The 22,667-nt window shown below is 33.9% G+C and overlaps 1 protein-coding gene across 2 annotated transcripts in view; it reads left to right on the top strand.

Annotated features, from left to right (window-relative positions):
- LOC143236005 (RNA-binding protein Musashi homolog 2-like) overlaps positions 1–22,667 on the top strand; it is a 35,654-nt gene extending 12,987 nt beyond the window's left edge. Inside the window, exon 3 of one of the 2 annotated variants that reach the window (XR_013019421.1) lies at positions 22,618–22,667. Coding sequence is in view for 1 of the 2 variants with exons in the window: in XM_076474192.1 (XP_076330307.1) it covers positions 11,321–11,491 (171 nt within the window). In the remaining variant the exon portion in view is untranslated. Of the gene's footprint in view, positions 1–11,320; positions 12,184–22,617 lie in introns of those variants that run through there. The other variant, XM_076474192.1, reaches the window with a different exon arrangement.

The raw sequence follows: 22,667 nt of genomic DNA, 5'->3' as shown, positions 1-22,667 counted from the left end.
CTTAGTTCTGTCTCTGCTAATATTAAAAATGATGAAATTTAACTTAGCTACAGAGATATGCCATAACATTTCTAACTTCCACGTATAGCTATAGTAGAACAAAACATTGTCTTTAATTAATGTAGCTTAACGAATTTGTTTCAGCAACAATTTTTTGCTATATCTATTTTCTTTTTTAGCGATAAAAGTCGTTACTATTCAGCACTAAAGAAGGGCCGTTTTAAAAGACAAAGAATAATAATGAAACGTTTTTAAACGTTCGTGGAAATGTGTGTTGCTGTTTTTTAGGCTCAGACTAAAGAGAATGTAATGGAAGTACGATATTTAGTTATTTCAGATTATTATCGTAAACAGAACACAAACCCAAGATGTTTCTTGATTAAATTCGAGGTGGACGGCAAGCTTCCTTGTAGCACAGCTGTTCCGAAAAAGCCTGTTTTTTTTTGTTTGTATGTGTGCGTATGAATGTTCAGAAAGTATTATGCGTTTCGAAATAAAGTAGCTGTGAGAACATGAACAAACCGACAACATCTAGCACATGCTTGTTGTTGTTTCTGTAGAAGTCGACAAACAGAATCTCGTTTGTCACGCAAACAAAGTTGGAATTGAAAAACGACTTTCACTTTAGCCCCGTACGAGAGAAATAAACACACGCACCGTTTCTTTCTCTTTTTTTCTGATGTGTTTGCTTAGTTTATTTAAACCGGTGCATTTGTTACAAGTTCGCCGAAAATTAATTTTATAATTTCGCTGTTCCAAAGCGTTTAGGATACAAACACTAATAAAAAAAAAAATCAAATTCTAGTGATTTCGTCAAGTGACCTGTCTATATGTATATATATATATATTTATTTATTTTAAGAGTATGTTTAAAAATATTGATAATGTACTCGTTTTCAACAGCTCACAATAACAGATAAAACACAATGTACTTTCTAAACTGCCAAGCCCGGCATGACCAGGCGGTTAGGGCGATCGACTCGCAATCTGAGGGTTGCGTGTTCGAATCCCCGTCACACCAAACATGCTCACCCTTTCAGCTATGTGGGCGTTATAAGTTACGGTCAATTCCACTATTGGTTGGTAAAAGAGTAGCCTAAGAGTTGGAGGTGGGTGGTGATGACTGGTTGCCTTCCCTCTAGTCTTACACTGCTAAAATAGGGATGGCTAGCACACATAGCCCTCGTGTAGCTTAGTGCGAAATTCAAAATAAACAATTCTAAACTGCCCTTTAGACCCCTAGTGAGACACTGTATAAACTATTGTTTTGACTTGGAACTCCTACCTACGTGAAACATATCTGTTATTTAGGAACATTCACGTCAGCGGCACTAAGCAGATTTATTCAAAATTAAAATATCTGTCTCACACTTGAAAGCGCTGATTGTAGACTGTATTGACAGAATTTGAAGTCAGTCGCCAATTGATACATTCCGTTAGATGGCTTTGTAAAAAATATACTTTCATTGGATTTCTTTTAGAGAAAAGTCGCGAAATGTAGAATAAAAAATAAATTTTAACCCTAATTTGTCACCAAAAATCCCTTGCTGAGAAAAGTGGTGTTCGTATTGTAGAAAGTATCTGAAAAGTAAATTAATAAGAGTTTGTGAAGCTATTCTAATGAAACTATACCTGTTGTAGAATCCTACTGATTTTTATCAGTGAAAATAAAGATATATAAACCACATCACATCTGCCGCTTCCAGTGGCGAGGAGGCCTTTCATACAGTACCAGGGCTCATAAGCTCGGCTAGGTTACGAAAGTTTGGTTTGTTTTAAATTTTGCGCAAAGCTACACGAGGGCTACCTGCGCTAGCCGTCCCTAATTTAGCAGTGTAAGACTAGAGGGAAGACAGCTAATTATCACCAGCCACTGCCAACTCTTCGGCTACTCTTTTATCAACGAATAGTGGGATTGACCGCACATTATAACGCCCCCCTCCTCCCCACGTGTGAAAGGACGAGCATGTTTGGTCTGACGGAAATTCGAACCCGCGACCTTCGGATTATGTGTCGAGTGCCTTGTCCACCTGGTGATTCTGGTCCTCGGTTACGAAACATATAGTAGTGGTCTAGACATATTTCATATTATTAGCAACCACTGTTATGGTGTGAACTAGACTAAATAAGTAAACTGTGATTATTGTTATTATTCATTTTATATTCTTCATTTACAAATCATATTTATTACTAACACTGATTATTGCCCCCTGCAGCTGGTACACCGGTAAGTCTACAGGGGTTCGACTCCCCTCGGTGGACTCAGCAGAAGGCCCGATGTGGCTTTGCTATAAGAAAAACACACACACACAAACACCGATTATTTATTATTAGCTAATTTAATCAATATTAACCAATAGATCTAAGCATTAACTAGCTATACACTTAAGTAAGAAAATCATCAAAATCTGAATATTTCATTTTGACAACTTTTTCTTAAGATTTCTTGGATTTTTTCGCATTTATTTTGTAAAAAATAAATAAAAAATCTTCCAGTCTGTAATTTCTGTCATAAAGTCATCATTTGTAAGACTAACTATCTTTTCTTTGTGCTTTCCTAAGTAAAATATCAGTTACAAGTGTGAGCTAAGCCTACTGAAGTTACATAGATAAGAATGTTCTTGGTCTTACATCTGTTACCTCCTTATCTGTTCTTCAGACCTTTAACATTAATTTCCCTCCCTTTACAATTCAATTGTAGATTATATTATCCGTTTCGTACTTGAACATCCGTGCGAGATTGCTATGACATTAGGAGTCTACCAATCGCAATTTAGTTTACAAAGTGCTGGTTGGAGCCTTGGACACTCCGAGTCTAATAGTTCTTCTGACTTACTGAGTCCTTGCGTATTTTGTACCTAATTTCGTTAACTTACGTGCTAATTTTCATTAACATCAAGAAAAAGCGAGAAAAGAGGTGTAGAATTGGAGAGGGGATTCTGAGCTATCCTCTCTCACGGTTTTGTAGATGGTACTTTTCCGTGACATTATGGTTAATGCCACATGATCATTTGTTGACATCGTGTTTGAATGTCACTGCTGTCAATAAAGATGGTTTTTGTCAAGTTGGTTATGTCAAACTTGTAGCACAGTTTGAGGTATATGATATAGGGACTAGGAGGAGTACACTGAGAACATCGGAAGATCATGGATATTGGTACGTATCATAAAGAAATGTTAGCTCAACCCTGATTAAGCCCAGCAGAAATTTATCGTAAATCATAAAGAAATGCTAGCTTAATTCGGATTAGGCCCAGCAGAAATGTATCGTATATCATAAGGAAACTTGAAATTAGCCCTAATTAGGCCTAACAGAAGTTTATCGTGCATCGTAAAGGAATATTAGCTTAACACTGATTAAGCCTAACAGACGTTTATCGTACATCATAGTGTAACCTTGATTAGGCCTAGCATAAGTTCATCAGCTTTTCTTTTGTCCATCATCATTCTTCAATTATTGCCAGGGCTAGAAGCTAAATTCTCTCTTAGTCACTATTTCCGTATTTTAGTTAGGGGGTGTGGCCATTTTCTGTAAACGCTAACAATGACTTGATGTTTCTTTGAATACTTCCTTTCCATAAATAACTGTGACCAGTTCAAAATTGTTCACATCTCTATCTAGTCTTTCTTATCTGTGTTTGCTTTACTTATCTTTTACAAACTTATCTCTTGTAAATTATCCCGAAAAGAAAATTATATTCCTGAACTGTGACTTCCCAACACAATTCGATATTGGTCACGTGCACGTTATTTATAGTTTTTATTTTTTCTACCTTAAATAATGCTGACCTAAAAACACGGAATTACAAATAGATAAAATGGCCGTGAGCTCTCTTGAAGTCCCGGCACGACCAAGTGGTTAAGGTGCTCGACCCGCAATCTGAGGGTCGCGGGTTCGAATACCCGTTAAACCAAACAAGTGGGGGCGTTATAATGTGACGGTCAATCTATTCATTGGTAAAAGAGTATCCCAAGAGTTAGCGGTTGTGATGATTAGTTGCCTTCCCTCTCGTCTTACACTGCTAAATTAGGAACGGCTTGCGCAGGTAGCCCTCGTGTAGCTTTGTGCGAAATTCAAAAACAAACAAAAAACTCCATTGAATCTTGCAAGTCATTTTATGTGCCCAATGTTTCGTCGTTACGCCTTCGTCTAGAGCATACACATTTTCTCATACTTAATCTGAATTGTAGAATAATCCCTCTCGTTTTACTTATTTCTATTCTCAGCTTAATCTGGCAGCCGAAACACTCCAGCTTAACCAGAAAGGCTATATCAGTGTCCGCCTTTTTGGAATGGAACGAACAGTTTATATCGTCTGGTTTATTAGACAGTTCAGTGTTTACGTCCTACTCTGTGTAGTCAAGGTACCTCAAAGTTTAAAACGTGATTGTTTTATACCAGATATCCACTTTGCCTTTTCTCTTTCTTGTTCTCTATTCGGTGGCTCAACAGGTAAGCCTGCGAACACATACCGCTAAAATACGGAGTTTGATACCCTCGGTGGGCACACCACAGAGAGCCATTGAGCTTAACAACAGACAAACCAAAACTTCCTTCTTCAACTGAGGTTTTTATTTACAACGTTTAGGCCTATACGTGGCACATGGGCTCAAAGACTGGGGAGCGAAACCAAAATTCGGGCACAGCTGCTCCTAATTTAGGGCAACTATTCAGCAACACCTGCTTCGTACACGGCTGATGTTAATTGGTAAACGAGACTGACTTTCCCTTTTCCGGTTGCTTGTCGGAAGCTTGGATTATGCGGTTTCAAATCACCGTTGTACCATATTTATGCACAAAATACCTAACGGAAGTGATTGTCATATATAAGTTGATTACACAGTAATGCCGACAGAGAGCGCTGGGGTCTCATCACACTCACACGTGTAAAGGTATGAAATGTTTCTTCATGGAGGGTCATCACTGGACGAAAGTTTTATAACCACGCCCTAATGACCTTACCGTGGTGAATGTTATATCACGTAACTATTATATGTGGTGCCGCTTATCTTAACCGAAGAATCAGAGCAATTAATTCTCGGTTTATAGCTCTTTTCGGAAGAGATAAACATTTTTAACTAGCCTTGTCATTTTACTTTTGGTAATCTAAATATATGTAATGTTTCTAAACAGTTAATTCGAAAAGAATTTAATGGATACTTTTAAGAAGTAATTGTTTTGCGTGTTATTTTAGTACAGGAAACGAGCGCCATCTGTTGACAACTATTTGGCAAGGAATTGGATTAATTTGTGCCTTCATTTTTTCGGAACATTTTGCTTCGACAGAAACGTCAATAAGGATATTTATAATTTAATATTTCTTTAGTAACAAAGAATTACAAAAACGAACAACGAATATTTTATTATCATCTCCACCAACTAAAAAAAATTCCTAACAAGAAAAATGTATCACTTTTTTTTAATCCGTTCTGTTAAACTTGACGAAAAGCTCTGCGTAAGGTAGTATCACCAAATATCACTCTACAGTTATAGGTTATAAACAGTAATATTAATAGGTCTGATTAATAAATACTTAGGCCCTGCATGGCCAAGTGGTTAAGGAGTTCGACTCGTAATCCGAGGGTCGCGAGTTTGAATCCACATCACACCAAACATACTCGCTCTTTCAGCAGTGGAGGCGTTATAAGGTGACGGTCAATCCCATTCGTTGGTAAAAACGTAGCGCAAGAGTTGGCGGTGGGTGGTGATAACTAGCTGCATTTCTTTTAGTCGTACATTGCTAAATTAGGGACGGCTAGCGCAGATAACCCTTCTGTAGCTTTGCGCGAAATTAAAAAAAAAAGGAAATAAATAGTTGCCTTGTCAAATTTTAAGTATTAGTAACGAAATAAGTTTATCAAATCATTAGATGGCGCTGTGTTCAATCGTTATTCCTATTGTGTCTCTCGAGCAATTTCGAAATAGGAAACGTTTTGAAATGTAGATATAAATCTAAAATATTTATAAACCAAGAAAATGGGTTCCAAGAAATACGACTCAGACAATGTGGAGAACGAGGAGAGTCGGCGTACGTATCTCATGGTTCAGATGCTCCATGAGGTGAGGGGTATGGTGTAAGACGCACGCCCTTCGCTCCAGGGAACTCGATGAAGAACAAACATTTGTGATAGATTAAAATAAAATAGTTCAGCTCCGTTAACCCTCTAGTGATGTAGTTGACTTCGAAAATCCATCTCATATAATAAGAAGCTATTGTAGTGACGAACTGGGAAACTTTTCTGTTTTCACAAAATAACCAAGTTATATGACATTGTTCGTTTTCTTCTCATGGTCCAGGATCTTCAAATGTTAAACAGAAAATACCTTACTTTCAGCAAGCTGGCCGTTACTCTTGATGGCCTGGCATGGCCAAGCGCGTAAGGCGTGCGACTCGTAATCTGAGGGTCGCGGGTTCGCGCTCGCGTCACGCTAAACATGCTCGCCCTCCCAGCCGTGGGGGTGTATAATGTAACGGTCAATCCCACTATTCGTTGGTAAAAGAGTAGCCCAAGAGTTGGCGGTGGGTGGTGATGACTAGCTGCCTTCCCTCTAGTCTTACACTGCTAAATTAGGGACGGCTAGCACAGATAGCCCTCGAGTAGCTTTGTGCGAAATTCCAAAACAAACCGTTACTCTTGTTTGATCTACACTTACATACCGAAACACGTTAGTTCCATCTCTTGATAGGTTCTTAAAACGGTAACTATTAAATTTGGTTTCAGTTTCGAGCGGCGCTGCACCAGAGTTATCTCAGCTGGCCATTCTTGATGTTGAAGTTATAGACTAGACGAAAGAATGCTGGACAACAATAACAACCACCCCCAACTCTTAGGCTGCTTTAACTGAATAACAGAGTTTTACAGCCGCTTTTATAACGCACTTAAGACCTCAAAGTGCAAAGCGCAAATTGTTTCATTTGGTAACCAAGACTTCTTTAAAAAAAATGTACTATTATAATATCATGAATCTACGTAGTTTCTAACGATGATGAAAATTTATCAAGTTCATATCATCTCCAGTTAATTTCTAACAATGTAGAAAGTTTAAATATCACCTTCATATCATATGTAGTTAGATTATAACACACTTGAAAGTTTAAATATGATCTTCATATCATCTGTAATTAGTTTCTAAAGCAGTTGAAAGTTTAAATATCACCTTCATATATATCGGTGGTTAGTTTCTAGAACTGTTGAAAGTTTAAATAACACTTTCATATAATCTGTAGTTAGCTTCTAACAAAGTTGAAAACTTAAATACAACGTACATATTATCTGTAGGTAGTTTCAAACAAAGTTGCAAGTTTAAATATCACTTTCATATTATCTGTAGTTAGTTTCTAACAATGATGAGAGTTTAAAACATCACCTTTATATAATCTGTAGTTAGTTTCTAAAAATGTTGAAAATTAAAATGTCACATTAATATCACCTGTAAATAGTTGTTAACACTGTTGATATTTTAAATAACACCTTCATATAATCTGTAGTTAGTTTATAACAGATAAAAGTTCAAATATCACCTTCATAACACCTGTTGAAATTTTAAATATTATCTTCATATCATCTGTAAATAGTTTCTAATGCTGTTGAAAGTTTAAATATCACCTTAATATCATCCGTAGTTAGATTTTAACACTGTTGAAAGTTTAAATATCACCTTAATATCATCCGTAGTTAGATTTTAACACTGTTGAAAGTTTAAATATAACTTTCATATCACCTGTAGTTAGTTTATAATAAATGAAAGATTAAATATGAAATTCATATCATATGTAGATAATTTATAACACTGGCAACAGTTTAAATAACCCATTCATATAATTTGTAGTAAGTTTATAACAGATGAAAGTTTAAATATGACCTTCATATCATCTGTAATTAGTTTCTAAAGCAGTTGAAAGTTTAAATATGACCTTCATATCAAATATATATGGTTTCTAAGACTGTAGAAAGTTTCGATATGATATTTATAACTTCTCTAGTTAGTTTCTAACAACATTGAAAGTATAAATATCTTCTCTACACCATCTGTATTTAGTTTCTAACAATGTTGAAAGTTTAAATATCACCTTTATATCATCTGTAGTTAATCTATAATACGGATGAAAGTTCAAATATCACATTCATATCATCTTTAATTTCTAGAAATGTTGAAAATGTATATATAACCTTAAGGTCTTGTGTAGTTAGTTTCTAACACTGTTGAAAATTTAAATATCACCTTTATATCATCTGTAGTTAATCTATAATACGGATGAAAGTTCAAATATCACATTCATATCATCTTTAATTTCTAGAAATGTTGAAAATGTATATATAACCTTAAGGTCTTGTGTAGTTAGTTTCTAACACTGTTGAAAATTTAAATATCACCTTTATATCATCTGCAGTTAGTTTCTTACAATGTTGAATGTTTACTTATAAGCTTCATATCATTTATAGTAGGTTTATGACAAATAAAAGTTTAAATATCAAATTCATATCATCTGTAGTTAGTTTGTAACCATGTTGAAAAATTAAATATCAACATGATATAATATGTTGGTAGTGTAGAACAATTTTGAAAGTTTAAGTATCTACTCATATCAAATTTATTTAGTTTCTAATGCTGATGATAGTTTAACTATCATGTTAATATATCTATAGTTACTTTCGTGTAAATATCACCTTTATATCATCTGTAGTTATTTTTATCGCTGTTGAATGTTTAAACATCATCATCTTTATATCATCTGTAGCTAGTTTATAACATTGGTAAAAAATTAAATATCATGTTTATATTATATGTAGTTAGTTTATAATACTTTGAAGGTGATATTTAAATTTTCAACTGTAGTTAGTTTCAAACTATGTTGAAAGTGTAACGATCATCTTCATATCATATGTAGTTAATTTCTAACAAGTTGAAAGGTTAAATATCACCCTCATATCATCTGTAGCTGGTTTCTAACACTGTTGAAGGTTTAAATATCAACTTCATATCATTTGTAGTTAGTTTATATCATTGTTAAAAATTAAATATCTCTCTCATTTAATTTTTAGTTAATTTATAAGAAATGAGTGTTTAAATATAAGAATCATATCATCTGTAGTTATTTTATAACAATGTTGAAAGTTGAAAATATCTTCATATCATCTGTAGCTTGTTTAAAACAATGTTGAAAGTTCAAATACTTCTTTCATTTCATCTTTAATTAGCTTATAACAATGTTGAAATTTTAAATATCACAGTTATGTCATATGTATCTAGTTTCTAACAATTTAAAAGTTTAATTATTACCTTCATAGCTTTTGTAGTTAGTTTCTAACATTGCTTAAGAATTAAACATCACCTTCATATCATCTGCAGTTAGTCTCTAACGATGTTGAAAGCTTAAATATCACCTTAGTATTATCTGTAGTTAGTTTGTGAGAAGGATGAAAGTTTAAATATCACCTGAATATAATCTCTTGTTAGTCTGTGAGAATGATGAAAGTTTAAATATCACCTGAATATAATCTCTTGTTAGTCTGTGAGAATGATGAAAGTTTAAATATCACCTGAATATAATCTCTTGTTAGTCTGTGAGAATGATGAAAGTTTAAATATCACCTGAATATAACATCTTGTTAGTTTGTGAGAATGATGAAAGTTTAAATATCACCTGAATATAATCTCTTGTTAGTCTGTGAGAATGATGAAAGTTTAAATATCACCTGAATATAATCTCTTGTTAGTCTGTGAGAATGATGAAAGTTTAAATATCACCTGAATATAATCTCTTGTTAGTCTGTGAGAATGATGAAAGTTTAAATATCACCTGAATATAATCTCTTGTTAGTCTGTGAGAATGATGAAAGCTTAAATATCACCTGAATATAATCTCTTGTTAGTCTGTGAGAATGATGAAAGTTTAAATATCACCTGAATATAATCTCTTGTTAGTCTGTGAGAATGATGAAAGTTTAAATATCACCTGAATATAATCTCTTGTTAGTTTATAACCATGTTCAAAGTTTGTATGTTACTTTCACATAATCTGTACTTAGTCTATGACAAATGAAAGTTTAAATACGATATTCATATTATATGTAGTTACTTTATAAGAATGTTGAAAGTTTAAATATCACCTTCATAACATCTTTAGTTTGTTACTAACAATGTAGAAAGTTTAGATATCAATGTCATATCATCTGTAGTTAGTTTCTAACACAGGTGACAATTTAAATATCACCTTAATATGATGTGAAATGTTTAACAATGTTGAATGTTTAAATATCACCCTGATATCAAGTATAGTTAGTTTCTAAAAATGTTGAGAGTTTAAATAACACTTTCATATCATCTGTAGCTAGTTTTTAAAAATGTCATTGTTTAAATATCACCTTCATATCATCTGTAGTTAGTTTATAACATTGGTGAGAAATTAAATATCACCCTTATGTCATTTGTAGTTAGTTTCTAACATTGGTGAGAAATTAAATATCACCCTCATATCATTTGTAGTTAGTTTCTAACAATGTTGAAAGTTTAAATATCACCATATTATCATCTGTAGTTAGTTTCTAACAAAGTTGAAAGTCTGAATATTACCTTCACGTACTCTGTAGTTAGTTTATAAGAGACAAATTTTAAAAATCAACTTCATATCATCTGTACTTAGTTCCTATCGCTGTGGAAAGTTTAAATAACACCTTTATAAGATTTATGATTAGTGTCTAAAAATGTTGAGAGTATAAATATCACCTTTATATCATCTGTAGTTAGTTTCTAACAATGTTGAAGTTTATATATCGCTTTCATTTAATCTATGGTTAGTTTCTAACACTACTGAAAGTTTAAATATGACTTTCATATCATCTGTAGTTAGCTTCTAGCATTGTTGACACTTTATATATCACATTAATATTATTTGTAGTTAGTGTGTAATAGTTGAAAGTTTAAATATCACTTTTATATCATCTGTAGCTAGTTTTTAACACTGTTGAAAGTTTAAATATCACCTTTATGTCATCTGTAGCTAGTTTTTAACACTGTTGAAAGTTTAAATATCACACTTATGTCATCTGTAGTTAGTTTATAACATTGGTGGAAAATTAAATATCACCTTTATATCATATGTAGTTAGTTTTTACACATGTGAAGGTGATATTTAAACTTTCAACTGTAGTTAGGTTTTGCCTATCTGTAGCTGGTTTCTAACACTGTTAAAAGTGTCAATATCAACTTCATATCATTTGTAGTTAGTTTCTAATAGTGTTGAAAGTTTAAAACTATAAATATGATCTTATAATCTACATCGTGTTTTCGTATTATTGTGTTTTTTCTTTATTTAAGGTGGAACATCACTTCCTTTACGAGTTTACTACACTAAAATCCAGGGTTCTATTCTCACCTGTGGACACAGCATATAGCGTAATGTTTTTTGTTTTTTTTGCTATAAAACAAAGAAAAACCTTACATAATTTACGATGCAGGGTAAATTTATCATTTGATTTTGTTTGGTAGAAACTATTTCAGTTATTAATGTTGAATCATGGAAGTTGTTATCTCAAAACTAGAGATAGTGAGACCTTTAAATTTGAAAACAAAAAATTGGAATGACGGTTTTTGAGATTACATGGAGGTCTATATTTATTTTTTTCATTTGCCTTGATTCATATAAACATATATCAACTAATCTGTGTTTTTCCGGTCTACTAACACCCGGGATGTCAGGCAGATAGAGGTGTAGGAACTGTCCCTTTGCCACAGAAGTATAAGTCTTTTCTGAAAGGAAAACTCATTTCATAGAAACCCAGACGTTTGTTTCAAGAAAGAAAGATAAAACTTCCCTCAGTCACGTGGCTACGTGGGTTTGTCTTCATTATTTCCTTTGTCCCGGAAGAAGTTTTTAAATTTGAAGTTTCTAAGCCTTGAGGGCTTGCAGTAGATATATTCATATAGTCAGATATGATAAGCAGATAAAGAAAGCTCTTAAGCTTAGAAACAGCGCCTCGTTTCTTTGGATTGGCACCGTTAGCAGGATCGTGTCTAACGATCTCTATGTCAACAATTTATAATCTCCGTGCTGTTTCAGATACTTTAATTAATAAGCACTTCTATCATTTATTTCTTCTCTCACATGTCTTCAAAGGTATAGTTCGTCAAATAATCACTTTACTCCGGCTTTGTAGACGTTATTACATCTTGTTTTAAATATTTTCTCAGCTAGTATATTGCATTGTTTCCTTGAGACAAGCTTTTTATTTCTGTCTCTCTCTCTCTTTATATATATATATATATATATATATAATATTGTTAAACTTATTGAAAAGTAATTTTAGTTAATATGAGAAACACCAAAACAGATGGTGTTTCTCTCATATTAACTAAAACTTTTAAGTCAAAATTTCGTAAGTTAAGAGATTTTGAATGTGTGGCCGTGAAAAGTAAAATAAAAAAGACAGGAAAGAATGCACTAGAAAAAATACGACAAAAATAAACCACTTAAAGATGAGAAGAGGAAAAGAAAGAAAAGAAAAACAACAACAAATAAAACGAATCATAATAATCAATGCTAAAAAATGGATAAAAAAGTAAAAATAATAAACAGATAATCAGAGAAGGAAAATTAAAAAGAATGAATATGAAAAAAAATTGAATAGAATATGAAAAATTTCGTAGTAGAATTAGAGAAAGAGGGAATTTTTTTAATTAGCGAAGATAATCACGTTGATTTCTAAGAATGGTATATCATTAACAAAATAAATTCATCGGGGTATATGACAAGTACTGAATAAGTGATATATCATTTTCTTCTCGTCAGCTTTATTGTTAGAAATATTATTGAGTTAAGAGTACTAATTCTCGAGAGAGTTCATTTAGACAATTCTTGTGGGGATTAGTCCCCCCCGTCACAATTTTCAAAATTTCGTCAATGAAAAAATAGAGTTGTTTAAAGCGGTTATTAAGATAAAATGAAGGGGAAAAAATTTAAACATCTTACTTTGAATATTTTATAAAACAATGTTCGGTACTTATAACCACAACACAAAGACCACTGCAATAGGTATAATAAACTTAATTAGTTTGTGTCTTCATACCAACTCAACAAAAGAACCGAGACCAAATATTTAAACAGTTGTCAGCGGTTTTACGTTTTACAAGAAATGATTAAATTTATAGTTTTCGTTTTTAAAACGTTCAGAACGACGAGTCGTAATTTTTACGCAGATTAATTTATGAATTTGTTCACAAATGTCTTCCTCTTTATATATTTATGCAAGTTTCGTTAAATAATCTCATCAAAATGGAGGCGCTTTTGTTTTATTTTTCATCGAAATAGACACATTCTGACTAGAAATCGAATAACTTTTTTTGCCTTTTCTTAATTAATGGTTTCGATGCTTTCCCTCTCCCCCGGCATCTTTGAGAGAGCACCGAAACTGATTCATCAGCACTCTTTCACGTGCGGGTGTTCTCCGCGGCGATTTGATGAAATCGATGAGTTAGCTGTATCTCCGAAGCACAACGTGAAGTTCTTGGCGCCACGGAGGAATCTAGTAGTGGGGGGGGGGATACACACAATAGTAAGTTCTGAACTACAAGATACCAGTTCTTATTGAAATAAAACAGTGAAAGGACACACACACACAATCATGTATGTATAAACTGGGTAGTTTAAATCGCTGTTGTTAGGTGGACACTAACATATTTAGTGCGCACACATAGAAACATCATAAGTGCATTTTTCTTAGACCAATAGAATATTACATATTGAATGACTATTATAATGTTACTACAATACTTAGCAAACTCGGAGATAGACCAAAGTTAGTGCAGCAATCTGAAACCAACACAATACTTAACTCCCAAACACAAATCAAAGTTACTACACAATATAAGACCAACACAATACTTAACTAACTCCCAAACACAAATAAAAGTTACCGCAGTACTCTGAGACCAACCCAATACTTATGGAATAAGAAATCAAAATCACTACAGCAATGATTGTCTGGACCGTTACCACGCACAATTTAATTAATGCTAACACATTACTTAATTAATTGAATTAATGCTAATAAGTTTAAAATTCAGTTACGAACAAACAATTTTCGTACAGACTCGTGTTGTTGTTTTATTATAAACATGGGTGAGAAGAAAGTTTTGCATTGTAACAAAACAATAAATTATCGAAGTTCTTCTTTAATCTAGTTAACTACAGACCAAGAAGTATATTATTTTAATCGTGCTCCACGTAACTGACAAGATAATTAAGCAGTGAAAACATTTGTACAGGGGTGGATGTTCGCGCATTTGGTACTTGTTGTCTTATTTCATTCCATAGTTTCCATTGTTCATCTTTCTTTGTTGTTCATTGCTAGGTTGGTAAGTACACCGTAGTATCAATTGTTCTATTAGATTGAAAACAGTTGGGAGTATACTTAAAGTTGGCGTGAAGTATACGCTATCTCGGTCAGTGTGTTGTCTGGCAACTTGCTTTAGTTATTCTCCTGAACTGGTTTTGATTGTTCAAGTGTCCTAATTTAATTTCAGAATATTTTATATGGAGAAGTGTTGACTGTTTTTAACATTGGTATGAGCTATTATTTTGATATTCCTTTCTGTTATAGCATAAATGCCAGCAAAAATATATTACACATTTTTGGTTAACGTTTTAAAAAAACAGACAAATGAACAAACAGGTATCTTGCTATGTGGAGGAGTAAGCTTGCTTGGTTGTTGTTGTTGTTTTTAGAGCAAAGCAACAGTAGGGTATCTGTTGTGTCTACCGCGCGGCATCGAACCTCGGATTTTACTGTAGTTCGTGTCTCATTGCTACCCAAAATGCGCTGCTTACTTTCGGTCTGTGAAAGCGCTGCAACAGTGACGTTCGAAAACCTCCAACTCAATCAGATAAGAGGCGGTGGTGCCCTCTCCCTAATCCCTAATGGATGGCTCGGCATGGTCAGATGGTTAAGGCACTCGACTCGTAATCCGAGGATTGCGGGTTCGAATCCCCATCACACCAAACATGCTTGCCCTTTCAGCTGTGGGGGGCGTTATAACGTAACGGTCAAACACACTATTCGTAAGTAAAAGAGTAGCTCAAGAATTGGCGGTGGATGGTGATGACTAGCTGCCTTTCTTCTAGTTTCACACTGCTAAATTAGGGACGACTAACGCAGATAGCCCTCGTGTATCTTTGTGCGAAATTCAAAACAAGCCAAACCCTAATGGGTACGCAGTAAGTTTATGTACTTTCAACGCTATAATCCGGGGTTCGATGCCACATGATGGACAGAGCGCAAATAATTTGTTTTTTAGCTTTTTCTGCTAAAACAAACAAAACTATAATGTATCACTTCGTAGTTATGGTCGAGTCTGCACTGTAAGCCCCTCGCATAACTTTCCTTTTCTTTAATACTATTTTTTAATGTGGATTACTATGAACCTATCAGTTTTTTTCTAAAACAGCTTCAAAAATAATCGTATTACATTACTCATACGTGTCTTTTCAAGCAAGTTCTCACTTGATTCCTCCCTCCACCTGAAATGTAGTACACCTTTCATTTCTCACATTTAATTTGCTTTTTCTCTGTTTTGAATCTAAATATGATTCGTTTTGTCTCTCTCTCTCTCCCCCCCTTTACCATAGAGAATAGCACATGTTAAGGCAAGTTTCGGGTGTTCTGATTCATGTTTCTTGTTATATCCACCTGAGAAAACTTCTTGTAATTTATACCTGTTCATTTCTGGAAAACACTTGCTACGTCCTTACGTAACCGCCATGACAAATAAAAAAGTTATTTGTATGGAAACCACTGTTATCTCTCAACCCAGTAACATATTATATTTACATGCATAAATTCTAAAGGCTCGACGACGTAGAGTTTTCAGGTTTTTATCGATTATTCATCGAGCTGTTTCTTTCCTGTTCTGCTTGAGGCTCGCGCGGCCCTTCTCCACGAATTAAGTATCACGTGACTAACACGTGTTACTTTACGGAGGATTAGCGAAGCAGGCACACTATTTTTTTCAACAGGAAACAAAAATTTTCTAACAAAAATCTTCGTTAATGGTTCCTTGGAAATGTAAAATGTTTCTTTTTTTATCTTAAGCCTCTAAAACTTAAAAAAATATATATATTACTCGAGATTATTACAACCGGTGCGACATCAGCATGTGCCACTTGTCCAGTACTGCTCTCGCCCGTCGTTCTTATGGTAACAAAGTTACCCCTGATTCTTCTGATTGAGAACTGTGTCAACGCTACCAAGGTTACGGGGATCGGAAGCGATGCTATGGTAACCAAATGATGTTGTAAGAACCAACATTCTTCTCATTTCGAATGGTGTCATAGCAACCAAGTATTCTCCGATCGACAGTTTTCAAAATTGAGAAAGATTGTCATTTCTTAATAATCAATGCCTCGTTGAAAACTGAAGATACGACCGGAATGTGAAGTGCCCCCTGGTGGTTTTTACATCTTGTTAATGAATTTAAGGACAACTTTTATAAAATGTTTGTAAATATATTTGTTACCTGAAAAGATCTATTGATAAAAATGTTTCTTACCTCTACTTTACTGTAAAGTGTTGTATTTTGAAGTTAATCCAGTAGAAGGCGTTTTGAAGATGCACAAGACATGAGCGAAACAGATCTCAACGGTAAAAAATATTATATTAATATTTCTTTCTCCAAAATGTGATTTTTGTTTATAAAGGTGATATTCCTTTTTCTAATTAGAGATATTGAACATTCAAACAGGTGTAGAAAAATGGACGTTTAATCAATAGAAACCACACCTGCAAATTTATGTAATATAATATGTTAAAGGATCTGAGGCATGTCTATAAGTTTTAGCGTAAAGTCGCACAATCAGCTAGCCACATCTTCTGTTTACTCAAAGGAATCGAACCTCGGATTTTAGTGTTTTAATTCTGTAAGCTTACCACCGAACACGTGTTTATATTTTTAACTGGATAGTAAAAATTTAAAAAAGTGTTTACGAATTTGACGTGGTCCACTAGTTTATGTGCTCAGAATGTGAATCTTAAGGTTCACACGCAGTTATCTCACTAACAACTCCTAGGCTACTCTAATGAAATAGCTGGATTTCGTAATAGCTCTTAAAACATGCCTAAGACTTCAAAGAGCGGAGAGCGATTTGGAGCAAGCCATAAATCTTCGGATTTACAACCTTCAGATAAATATTAGGTCACACCCAATTCAACAAGATAATAAAAAAGATTTAAAACTGACGAAGGTACGCAAAATAATACACTTAAAACACAACATGTATTACAGCAGTCCTTAAAGACACTGATATCACGGCACTCCCTACATAAACTCACATACTAGCAGTTCCTAAAGACACTGGTATCACAACAATACCGTTCGACCACATTTCTGTCAGATTTTCCTTTATTTAAAAACTACATCTACGTACAGAAAGTGTGTCTAAATGTAAAGTCTTAATACGACCTCCTTTGTAGAAGTGTGTTACTTTCGAAATGTTAGTATTACTGTAGTCTGCTAGATCATATAGTCCAAATTTGCTATAAAAACTCAAAATTCTGGTATTTTGAATATCAAAAAGTTGAAGGCTTTAGACTGATAACGCGAGACAATTTCATTTAATTTACTGTAATAAGCACGCACACACACACACACACCAGTGGCTCAGCGTTTAATATGCATCTTACGACATTAAAAATCGGGTTTCGATACCCCCCTTTTGAACAGAACACTAATAGGTCATGGTATAATTTGTGCTTATAATAAAAACAACAAAACCAAATTACTCTAATAAAATCTATAGTAATGAACGTTGGGAAGTGAAGTTAATCATGTATGACGTTTCAAAGTATATTTATATATAGAGATATTAAATTTAAATATTCATTGTTTCGTTAGCGTTCTTTATCCTAGTTTTAAAAGTCCAGTTTGCAAATTTTATTGAAACTTTTAAAACCTTTTTCACGTGACAACAAATCAATTTGAAAATGCAATTATAAATTTTGTATTCTCTAAAGCTTAGACCTAAGGAATCTTTACTTTTCTTTTGATCGTCTGCTAGGATTTCCTTTAAGCCTAAATAATGTTTCATTTATTTCTCGGTAGTTTCGTACAAATCATTTAAATATAACTTTTCTTCAGTTGCTCCTGACAATTTGATAAAACTCTCCTAAACCTAATCATTCTTTATATGTTTCATTTGATAACACCCAGTAAGCCTAATTGTTCTTCATTTATATCTCTGTCGCTTGACAAGTCTCCTCTAAGCCTAATTGTTCTTCACTTGGTACTCGTGTGGTTGATTTAGTATGATCACTGAGTGAGATAGACCGTCAGTAACTAGTTCATCAGTTACAAAGCAGGTTTAGTTAGAATTGAACATTAAACTACAGAAACGTATGAACTATTGCACAGCTAACTTACTAGTAACACATTATAAAACAAAGAAAGCTCAGATGAGATGGCGATTATTCTACTCTATAGTTTTTTGTAAAACCTCAGCAAAAGTTGGAGAAGAGACAAGGACATAAGTTTCTGTGTGAAACATACAGTTAGTGTAGGATGTCTGTATAAGCTTCATAAGCATTCTGACAGATAACTATAAATATGTAATGGAATAAAAAACGTCATATTTACAACAATCTACAGTAAGTAAAAAAGGATTCGATACAAGAGTTTATAGTTTCTACATGAAGCCATTTGATAATAATTCTACAATATCTGTAGTCAGACTCTGTAGTCAGTGTACTTATTACGTTGTTCACTGATAAAACCATACAAACTCTATAGTAAGTGTACTTATTACATTGTTCACTGATAAAACCGTACAGACTCTGTAGTCAGTGTACTTATTACATTGTTCACTGATAAAACCGTACAGACTCTGTAGTCAGTGTACTTGTTACATTGTTCACTGATAAAACCGTACAGACTCTGTACCCAGTGTACTTGAAACATTGTTCACTGATAAAACCGTACAGTCTCTGTAGTCAGTGTACTTGAAACATTGTTCACTGATAAAACCGTACAGTCTCAGAAGAATCTGAGACATTCTCTTTATAATTTATATAAAATCAAATTTAGATATATTTTGTATACTTTTCAATATTTAATTTTTACAGTTTAACTTATGGTTCATGATTAGGAATTTAATTGTAGTTAATCTATTTTTTGTAATTTTAAACTGCGCCGATAGATGGAATTTAACTTTGCTTTCTTTGAAGTTTTCTTAAATACGGTATCATTTTATAAACTAACACGTTTTCTATCATCTCCGGCCCGGCATGACCAGGTGGGTTAAGGCATTCGACTCGTAATCTGAGGGTCGCGGGTTTGAATCCCCGTCGCCCCAAACATGCTAGCCCTTTTAGCCGTGGTGGCGTTATAATGTTATTGTCAATCCCATTATTCGTTGGTAAAAGAGTAGCCCAAGAGTTAGTGGGTGGTGATGCCTTCCCTCTAGTCTTACACTACGAAACTAGGGACGGCAAACGAAGATAGCCCTCGTGTAGTTTCGCGCGAAATTCAAAACAAACACTTTCCTATCATGTCGAATTTTATTGCGCTAAAAATGTACAAGTTTATCTGAAATGTTTTAAAATTTATATCTTACGTGATAAATCTTTCTTATCACAGTCAACAAAGTATTCAAAATATTTGAATTTAATCAGCTTTTGTACACTAGGATACTCAATAAATCAAGAAAAATCGTTTTTATTACGACCTCAATTTTTGAGAAATTAATTTTGAGAAATCTAATAAATCAACTTTCTATCACCCCTCTTGAACCGAAAGTGGCCCGATCTCGCTTACGTAATAATCTTAAACGTCAGTCGCGCTGGTGGAAAGCTTATTGGGAAATTACTTGAAAGTTGAAATTCTTTAAACTCTATCTTTTTTCCTGCTATAAACTTGCTACCGTTTATGCCCTAAAACAACTTTAATGACTTTCGTGAGTGGAAGACCGAAACGGAAGACATTTCTTTTCGAAGTAACTGGACCATAATACGCTTTCTATTGTTCTCGGTGCTCGAATTATACAATCAAAGCCGTATGAATAATGATAGCATGTTAATGAAATTGCGAAGGAAAGGAAATGAAATAGTTAATGTTACACGCCTAAGAAAAACACTAATCATTATCAGACTGTAGCAAAACTACTTAGCACAGCACAGATGAAGCGATTGTTTACTTACACTTATGTCAGATTGAATTTGGCACTAGGTTCAAACGCTGGTCATCGCACATCAGGAAAAATAATTGTTAAGCTAAAAGGAAATTGAAACGTTAGTAAGTTGATTAACAAAAAAGAAAGTTAAATAATAGAAGCAGAAAGTCTGACATAAATAATGTTCTTTTATGGAAAAGGGTTAACTATTTTTTTATATACAAGCTGCTGGAATGTAAATAAGGTGTAATGCCACCGTTTCCTACAAACATTTTCCCATCCTCTCCAAGTCTCGTACTGAGTGTAATGTTTTCATTATTTCTTTTTCGTTGTTTTCTCTCTCTTTGTTTTGTATTGGCTGTTGCTACGTGAAATAAGAAACATCTGCAAATTGAAAACGTTTTATTTGTGTACACTTTCACATTCAGACTGAAACGATCTTTAAACCAAACCTCGGGTCCTTCTTAAATATCTATCAAATAATCGTGCTTTCATTCATAAAATATTTTGGAGAATTTTGCGAAAAAAATTATAAAACACACACTGTATTTAAAGAGACTGCGCTCTTAGTGATTAAAGAGGGGCCTTACGGATTTTAGACACGTAAAACTGTTCACGTGAAACTAGCCAGAATGTAGCATTAAGAGTCCACTTGGGTGCGAGGATATTCTTACTTTTCGAACACACACACACATAAACAAAAACACTTCCTGTTCCGCGAGGTTAAATTAAGAATAATAAAGTTACATCAAAATGCTTAACAACAAATTGATGTGTTTTTTAATGTCACCATTTTCAATTTTTCTGTTATAGTCTACTTTACGTTTGGTGACCTCGTTCCAGGTTCTATAGTAAACGTTAAAATTCGTAGCGCTTTGAGAAAAAGCAAGGAAATTGTCATTTACTGGTGAATTGAGAACTGAAGTCCAACGAATCATTTCATGATAGGCCTGTTGACAAGGAATATTATTAACCCTTAAGGTTTGTTTTTGTTTGTTTTTGAACTTCGCGCAAAGCTACAAAAGGGCTATCTACGCTAGCCATCCCTAACTTAGAAGTGTAAGACTAGAGGGAAGACAACTAGCCATCACCATCCAACGCCAACTCTAGGCTACTCCTTTATCAAAGAGTAGTGGGATTGACAGTCACATTATAACGCCCCCCACGGCGGATTACGAGTTAAGCGCCTTAACCACCTGGCCGTACCGAACTTTACCCATGAGGTACATTGAAATTGGACAAAGAAAGCTATGGAAGATGACCTTTTGTTCCTTTTTAATTTTTATTTCTTCATCTTATCGAAAGAAACACAAAGTAACAACACATTTGTACAGAACAACTCTACTTTGTTAATGAAAGGTACTTCCAGGAAAAAAAAATTGTCTCGTGATAAAAAGAAAGTTATGTCACAATGGCTTATGCAGATTACCCAAACAATCGAACACTCGATAATTATACAGATATTGTTTTTTTTTCTGACATCTTCTCTTTCAAGTGTGGTAGATAAAGCAGTTCTCGGTTAAAACCTACATAGATCTAACTTGTAATAGCCTTGTTTCACGAGGGTAGCAGATAAAACAACCTACGTGTTAAATTCATACCAGTAAAAATTTTGTTTTACCTGTCATTGTTTTTGTTACGTGAATCTAAACATTTTTGTCATTAATAACCGGTTTTTTTATCCTCTATGTATTTTCATTTTCATATATAAAATGCTGCTTTGATTTATAGTGATCTAGTAGTTAGCGTATCGGGCTGGGTGATTGAGAGATCCAAGGTTCTAGCCACGATATGTTTTTAGACACACTATAAAAACTAACCGATTACTCGTGGTGCCAGTGTATTAGGTCCGCGCGTGACGTGTTCATGATGTATCTGAACTCTGAGAACAGAGAAAAATAAAGATCTCCGTGACAAGAAATGGAGGCGAAACGGAAAAATTGTTACCCTTGTTGCAAATCTAAATGAAGACAGGATAAAAATTTTGTGAAGTAAAAGGTTGTACATCGCGTAATAAAAACGTTTTTACAGTATCATATAAGCACAAGTTCCATTATAAAATGATACCAGTGAGTCCAATTATTTAATTAAAAGTAGCCTTGTTGGCGAAACGTGCTGCTGATTGATTGCCTTCCCATTGATCAAATCTCTAAACTGGTATTAGTCTTTCTTTGATCCAAGAGGTCTGTCGGGTTAATAGTACTAAGGAACTCAGTTTTACAAACGAAATACATGCGTATTTCTGTGTATGGATGGGAATTTTTAAAATCTAACAAAACTAAGAAAATGTTCTATTCAGTCGCTACAAATGTATAGGTTGTTGAATAATTCAATTTGATTTTTGTCCATTCTTACAAAAACTATTACAAAAATATTTGTTACGCGGTAGTGCAATATATACAACCAGTCTAAGATATTTTCGTCATGTGACTTTCTGTTATGTTTTGGTTTTGTTTTACAGATAGAAGATGCAATGCTTATGTTCGATAAACAGACTAATAGGCATAGAGG

The sequence above is a fragment of the Tachypleus tridentatus genome, chromosome 2 (assembly GCF_004210375.1).
Source record: "Tachypleus tridentatus isolate NWPU-2018 chromosome 2, ASM421037v1, whole genome shotgun sequence".
NCBI lineage: Eukaryota > Metazoa > Arthropoda > Merostomata > Xiphosura > Limulidae > Tachypleus > Tachypleus tridentatus.
Note: the sequence above shows the minus strand (reverse complement) of the source record. Positions and strands in the feature narration are given on the sequence as shown.